General features: G+C 38.8%; 1 protein-coding gene across 1 annotated transcript in view; it reads right to left on the bottom strand.

Moving 5' to 3' along the window:
- Positions 1–1,548: 1,548 nt before the first annotated feature.
- Positions 1,549–8,166, bottom strand: part of LOC110319677 (putative ankyrin repeat domain-containing protein 19) — a 44,843-nt gene continuing 38,225 nt past the window's right edge. The window contains exon 9 of the mRNA XM_021195191.1: positions 1,549–1,644. Coding sequence (XP_021050850.1) covers positions 1,549–1,644 — 96 coding nt within the window. The remainder of the gene's footprint in view (positions 1,645–8,166) is intronic.

Here is an 8,166-nt window from a genome sequence, read left to right as displayed (position 1 = left end):
CATGTCTTATTTAGATAACTATATTGTCAAGTTCCTATGGGTGCACATGTCCTGGTCCTATGACTTACAAGTCTCCACCTCCATTTCCATGATGTTTCTGAGTCTTAGGTACTATATGTATATCAGTTGGGGCTGGCCATCCCATTGGCAGGTTCTCTGTGTTTTGGTCAACTGTGGGTTGATGGTCTCCAATAGCTGCAAAGAAGTTTCTTTGATGAGGGGCTGGAACCACACTTGACTGATTGTATGAGTAAACATTTAGAATGCTGTTTGGGCTTGGCTAATTTTGGTCAGCTTGGTATAATCAGAGAGGTGGATACCTCGGTTGAGGAAAAGCCCCATAAGACCAGTCTATAGCCAAGCCTGTGGGCCATTTCTTGATTACTGACTGATGTGGGAGGTTCCCAACCCATTGTGTTTAATACTACCCTTAGGCAGGTCTTGGATGGTGTAAGAGGGCAGGCTGAGAAAACCATAGGAAGCAAGGCAGGAAGCAGAATTCCTGTATGGCCTCTGCTTCAGTTCCTGCCTTTAGGTTCCTGCCTTGAGTTCCTGCCCTAGCTTCTCTCAATGATGGACTATGACCTGAGAGCTGTAATAAACCTTTTCCTATCAAGTTGTATTAATAGTGTCTTATCACAGCACTTACCTCCCACCCAAGTCACAGTTAGGACTTATACTGTTAGAAAAATGGCAGTAGTGGGTTTTCCTGTAGGTCCTATGTTTTCACCAGTCATGAGTGGCTAACCAGGTTCACAGTACCAAGCATGCTTTCCCTCCCATTGAGCAGACCTTAAATCCAATTAGATAGATATTGGTTAGCTCCAAAATATAAGTGCCACTATTTCGCCTTTGGAGACATCTTACCATGCTTGTCCCAGCTAGTAGGACTAGTGATTGCATTTTTTCCTTGCCAGTTGGCATTGTACCCTTTGTTGCTGTCAGAGCTATTCTTCATGGAAGAGGCTTATGGGTCAGACCCAATTTGATGACCCCAAGACCTACATCCAAAGTATGTTAATTCCAGCATAAGTGACTTACCTTCAAATTCTTGGAGGAAATCAAGGGAAACAACATAGCTTATGTTAGTTGGGGATCTCATGTATTACCCTGCCCAGAAACCCCAAAGCAGAATCAGTCTTCCCCAGAGATTAGCCCATAATCCATTATCTAGTAGCAAGTGGTCATCCCATAAAACATATACATATGTGCAACACTGAATGGGCTCAGCAGCTTTCATTTATATATATTTGTGTATGTGTGAATGCATGCATGTGTATAATAATAATTAAAGAAAAAGCATAAAGATGAGAGGAAGGAGGAAGGGGCAGAGACAGTAGAGGAGATGGAAAGGAAAGGGGGAGAAGTAATATTATAAATATGAACAGAAAATTACTATAATTTAAAAATATTTTCTCATGCTTGTATATAACTTACTTTGTAGTATGGATGTTGGCAGTTTCACCTGCATCTTTTACATAAAATCTAATAATTAAGTACTAAAGATGATGGGAATAGTTTGTCTTCAATATTCTATACAACTTACTTTCAGAGTTTGTTTCTAAATTTACCTGGTCTGCAGGTTTGTATCTTCTCCATGCTTGCTTCATTGGTTGTAAAAGGGTCTTGCATTTCAATCACTTTCTGGGTATATTTTGAAATAAGATATTTTATAATGTTGTATAATTAACAACTAATACTCAGTAATACAAAATTAAAATTATAACTCATTACCCTCCAGTGTGGACATTTCTTGCCCCTTGCTAAAAAGCAAAAGATAATATGACAACTCAAATAATAAAACCAAGAAAAATTAGGAAAAAATGAAGTTCTTATATGTAACTTTCAAAATAATCACTTAAGTTCATGGACACAATTCTACTAATATGTACAGCAATATTATACAAATGTATAGATACAAATGTGAGTGTATATTTAATAAAATGTTATTAAATTTTCAAATATATTGAGTTGAGAAGATAGCTTGGTTGGTAAAGGGCTTTCTATGTACCTATGTTTGAATCCCCACACACAGATATAATATCTGAGCTTACATGTCTGCAATTCCAACACTCCCACAGGGAGATAGGACGTAAATACAGTGGACTCCTTGGAAGTTGGTAGGCTTCCTTGTCCTGCATATACAGCAGCATACAACTAGAGAAGTCTCCTGAAACAAGATGATGGGCAAGGACTGATGCATGAGGTTGTCCTCTGACCTTTTCCTATTGCTGTAATAAAATGCCATGGGCATGGCAATTTATAGAAAGATTAACTTGAACTTGCTCCAGATGGATAAGTCTGTCATGATGGGAAAGCATGGCAGCAAGCAGCAGACAGTTGCTGTCGAAGAAACTGAAGGCTCATATATTGAACCACAAATAGGAGGCAAAGAGCAAATTGGAAAGGACACTTGGCTTTTCAGCTTCCAAGCCATACCCAATACCCTGTGAGAAAGTTTCTCAAGCAAGACCACATATCTATAGTCTATCCCAACTGGAGACCAACAATTTTAACCACTGAGCCCACAGGGGTGGGGGACATTCTCATTCAAACCAGCACACCTCCATGGCACACTGTAGCACATACATGCACATGTGAACACACACATAGGCTGAGGGGAATATTAAAGCATTATAAGGTGTGTATAGGAAAATGTTTGTTCTAAGAAAAGTGTGTTAAACATTTGATTTCTAGGCAGAGAAGCAAATCACAGTCCTGAGTATAACTAAGCATCAAAGTTGATGGTAGGGTTAAACAGAATTAGTGAAAAGCATCAGAATTGTTCATACAATTATACCATAAATAGTTATATTTTTCAGTTTGTCCCATAGTTTAGAAAGTATGGGTGTAGGGAGATGGCTTAGTGGGTGTCTTAGTCAGGATTTCCATTACTATGAAGAGACACCATGACCAAAGCAACTCGTATAGAGGACATTTAATTGGTGTTGGCTTTCAGGTTCAGAGGTTAAGTCTGTTATCATGGTATGAAGCATGGCAACATCCAGGCATGCATGGTGCTGGAGAAGCTGAGAGTTCTACATCTTGTTCCAAAGGCAAACAGAAGACTGACATCCTCAGGCAACCTAGAGAAAGCTGTCTCAAAGCCCACCCCCACAGAGACACACTTCCTCCAACATTCTCATACCTCCTAATAGTGCCCTATTCCCTGGGCAACACATATTCACACCACAGCAGTGGATAAAGTGCTTGCTACACAAGCCTGACATACTTGATTTCAGACTCACAGAGCTAAGGTAAAAGTCAGGTGTGGCAATGTACTTATATATTCCTTATACCAGATAAGGGTAGATTCCTAGAGCTCACTGGCCAGACAGCCTACTTGAATCAGTGGATTTTAATTTCAGAGTAAGACCCTGACACAAAATTTAAGGTGGACATCCTAGAAGACACATGGCCTTGACTTCCAGCTTCTATGCATATCCACATGATGCATGGTATCTGTGCAAATATCTAAATGAAGACCTATACCCACATACACACACACACATTACAGCCAAACTCACAAATAGAAAGTATTGTCCTAACAGTCCATAATTCATTTGTGGTTATATATTATTTCTGAATTGTTAAGTCTGAATAAAAATGTACTGAAAGACCAAATTTTGGGGGTTCAGACTCCATCTTAGGGTCCCTGATCAAAGTTTAAACTCAAGTAAACTAACAGGCCAGTACCTAGCTCCAGTTTTCAGGTTACCCCCCAACAAAACCTGGGCCTACTTTCACTTTCCAGGCTACCCACAACAAGACCTACATCTCCATGTTATTTGCCCAAGAAATCCAGCATCTAACATCAGCCTCTAGGTTATTTCTCCAACAAACCTACACCTCCAGATTTAAAGCCCACCCCTTGCCTAAAATCCACCAATTAAAGTGAAAGCAAAAGTTAAGTTTATGATTGGGCTCCCAACACCAGCCAATTATGCTAAAGGCCATAGTAGCTCCTAATTAGATGCTTGCCAGGCTAAAAACATTCACCCCCTCACTTGCTATTTTCAATAAAACCTTGTCCCAATGAGTATTTGAGGCTTTTCATGACCAGAACATCCCTGTGGGTCATCCGTGAGTTAAGCTCAAGCCGGAGCTTATAAAAGAAAAGATCCTGGTGTAATTACATTGGATTGGCTCCTGTTTGGTCTTTTAGGGTTCATGAACACTTCCTTGGTACTACATTTTAACATTACATAACATATTTCTTTTTTCATAGGCACTAAAAAAAACTCTCCCTCTCCCTCTCCCTCTCCCTCTCCCTCTCCCTCTCCCTCTCTGTTGTCTTTAGCCTATGGTTTAGTCAGTTTAGATTCATAATGATCTAATCATTATAAAAGTTGTATGACCCAGAGCTAAGAAATAATGTATGATTTAAATAATAGAATATAGTTATTAAATGAAAACTAATTAGATAATAATAATTCTGTTATATCTCAAAATCGGTAGCTATGAAAACACAATTGTAACATTAACCACATGTGGTTTATTTTTGAAAAGTGTTTAACTGTTTGATAATTTTAATATGACTATAATGTGTGTTGATGAAATTTGTTCCCCACTCCATCCATATCCCTACCACCATTTTTCCCTTCTAACATCATGTGTTTCTCAAAACTACTGCATCCTATATTTTATAATGGTTTTTATTTCCAATATTGTATTGCTTTGAAATATCATAGTAAACTTTCAATGAAATTTATAGGAAAAAAACTGTCTCTTGGAAAATGTATCTACATGTACCCTATAGACTCCACCAAAAAATAAAATCTTAGAGCTGATTAGTAGGTTCAGCAAAGTGGTAGAACACACAAAAATCAGAAGCTTTCTAACGTACAAATGACAATCATACCAAGGAAGAACAAATGATTCCATTCACAACAGCCTCAAAAAATTAAAGTATCCTGAAATAAATCAGTCAAGGAAGTGAATATTTTCCACAATGAAATTTTTAGACATGGAAATAGAGAAATTGAAGAAGATACTATCTTCTTCTTCATGCTCGTGAATTTTCAGGATTGATATTTTGAAAATGTTTACCCTATAAAAGAAATTTACAGTCAGGCATGGTGGCGCACGCCTTTAATCCCAGCATTTAGGAGGCAGAGGCAGGCATATTTCTGAGTTCAAGGCCAGCCTGGTCTACAAAGTGAGTTCCAGGACAGCCAGGGCTATACAGAGAAACACTGTCTAAAAAAAAAAAAAGAAAGAAAGAAAGAAAAGAAAAAGAAAGAAAAGAAAAGAAAAAGAAATTTACAAATCAAATTCAATGGAACCCCCATCAAAATCCCAATACAATTCTTCATGAAAATTGAAAAACTAATTTTAAATTTCAAATGAAAACACAAAAAAGCCAGGATATCTAAAATAACCACGAATAGTTAAAAAAAATTGCTGAAGGAGGCTGGTGAAATGCCTCAGTGGGTAAGAGCACCCAACTTCTCTTCAGAAGGTCCGTAGTTCAAATCCCAGCAACCGCATGGTGGCTCATAATCATCCTTAACAAGATCTGACNCCCTCTTCTGGAGTGTCTGAAGATAGCTACAGTGTACTTACATATAATAAATAAATAAATAAATAAATAAATAAATAAATAAATAAATAAATAAATTGCTGAAGGTATCATCATCCAGATTTCAAGTTATATTTTGAGCTATAACAACAAAATCAGCATGGCACTGTGTTGTGAATAGCCCCGGTGCTAATTATATTTAATGTTAATTCCTTTCTCCTATGAGGGGCTACAAACAAGGAATGAATCAGCAATCAGGTGATTTCCTGTAAACCTGCTTCCCACCTTAATTTGTAAAATAAAGGAGAGCTGATGATTGGGCAGATAAAGGGAAAGTGGAGGAGAAGGCAGGGAGAGAAGAAGGAGGAGAAAATGGAAGAGGGAGAGGACACAGAGGAGGAGGAAGGAAAGTGGAGCAGAAGCACATGGCCTGGAGAAACCACAAGTTCTAAGGGGTCTCATATATGTGGAAGGTGATAGTGTAGGGATAGATTTGCCCAATCTAGGTGCACAGCATGTAATCATATTAACTGAGTTGTGTTTTCAATCTGGTCATATTTGGGTAGAGATTTACTGCCACAGCACTGTCATAAAACCAGACACAGTGGCCAATGAAGTAAAACTGGGGGCCCAAATATAAGTTCACACACACTCAGTTACCTGGTTTTTGACAAAGGATCCAAACTACACACTAGAGAAAATAAAGAATTGTCAACAAATGGTTCTGGTTGAATTAGATAGATACATGCAGACCAGTGAGACTCCGACTTTCCCTCCTGTCCTATACAAAGCTCAACTTCAAATAAACCAAGGACCTCAATATATGACTCAACACCTGAATCTAATAAAAGAGAAAATGGGAAGTAGAGTTAAACTCATTAGCCTAAGAGAGAACTTTCTAGCCAAATATGCAAGAGCATGAGCATTAAAATCAATAGTTACATAAAAAGAATCTAGGAAACTAAAATGTTTTCTTCAACAAAGACAGCATCATTTCAGTGAAGAGGCACCCTAGAGAACGGGAAAATATCTTTACTGATTATAAGTCTGACAGAGGGTTAGTATCTAGAATATATAAAAAAATACACACACACACACACACACACACACACACACACACAAAACTAAGCATCAAGGAAAAAACTCAATCATAGGATCAGAGGTAAGGAGGACACAACATCTGCCCCAACACTGGGGAGTACCTGGGACCAATGGTACCCAGGCACCCAGGAACTCTGCCTGACCAGTGTCACAGGTTCCTTTTGGTCTAGGCCAGTGCCCTGAGCAGACCTTGGGGGAGAACTCCACAGCCTGCCCCACAAAACCCAGAGGAAGCTCCACTCCCAGACTCTCCAGCACTCCCAGGATGACAGGATCAGAGGAGCCCTGAGCAGAAATTGGGTGATAATTCCACAGCCAGTCCCTCAACACCCAGAAGAAGCTCCACTCCCAGGCTCTCTAACATGCCCAGGATCACAGGATCACAGGAGCTTGATCACACCAGGATTTCAGGGACCTGGATGCAGCTTGACTCCCTGGAGCTCTGAAACACCCAGGATCTCAGGATCACAGAATCCTAGAATCACAAGATCACAGAGACAGCTGAACTTTGAGGAATTCTGACACAATCAAGATCACAGGAAGGACAGGCTCCAGTCAGATATAGCGAGGGCAGGTAGCACTAGAGATAATCGGATGGCAGGAGGCAAGAATAAGAACATAAGCAACAGCACCATAGCAAGGCTTGGATACACCATCACACCAGAAAAGCAAGACTCAAATCTAAAATCATTTCTCATGATGATGGACTTTAAGAAGGACATAAATAACTCCCTTAAAGAAATACAGGAGAGCACAGGTAAACAGCTAGAAGTACTTAAAGACAAAACACAAAAATCCCTTAAAGAATTACAACGAAACACAATCAAACAGGTGAAGGTAATGAACACAACCATCCAAGATCTAAAAATGAAAATAGAAACAATAAAGAAATCACAAAGGGAGACAACCCTGGAGTGAGAAAACCTAGGAATGAGATCAGGAGTCATAGATGCAAGCATCACCAATAGAATATAAGAGTTAAAAGAGAGAATCTCAGGTGCAGAAGATACCATAGAAAACATTGACACAACAATCAAAGAAATGCAAAAGATAAAAACATCCTAACTCAAAACATCCAGAAAATCCAGGACACAATAAGAAGACCAAACCTAAGGATAATAGGTATAGAAGAGAGCAAAGATTCCCAACTTAAATGGCCAATAAATATCTTCAACAAATTTATAGAAGAAAATTTCCCTAACTTAAAGAAAGAGATGCCCATGAACATACAAGAAGCCTACAGAAGACCAAATAGATTGGAACAGAAAAGAAATTCCTCCTGTCACAAAATAATCAAAGCACCAAGTACACTAAACAAAGAATATTAGAAGCAGTAAGGGAAAACAGTCAAGTAACATATAAAGGCAGACCTATTAGAATTACACCAGACTTCTCACCAAAGACTATGAAAGCTAGAAGATCCTGGGCAGATGTCATCCAGATTATAAGAGAACACAAATGCCAGCCCAGGCTACTATACCCTACAAATTACCATAGATGGAGAAAACAAAATATTCCATGACAAAACCAAATTTACACAATAT

This window comes from Mus pahari, chromosome 3 (assembly GCF_900095145.1).
Source record: "Mus pahari chromosome 3, PAHARI_EIJ_v1.1, whole genome shotgun sequence".
Classification (NCBI taxonomy): Eukaryota; Metazoa; Chordata; class Mammalia; order Rodentia; family Muridae; genus Mus; species Mus pahari.
This window is presented reverse-complemented; position numbering and strand designations above follow the sequence as displayed.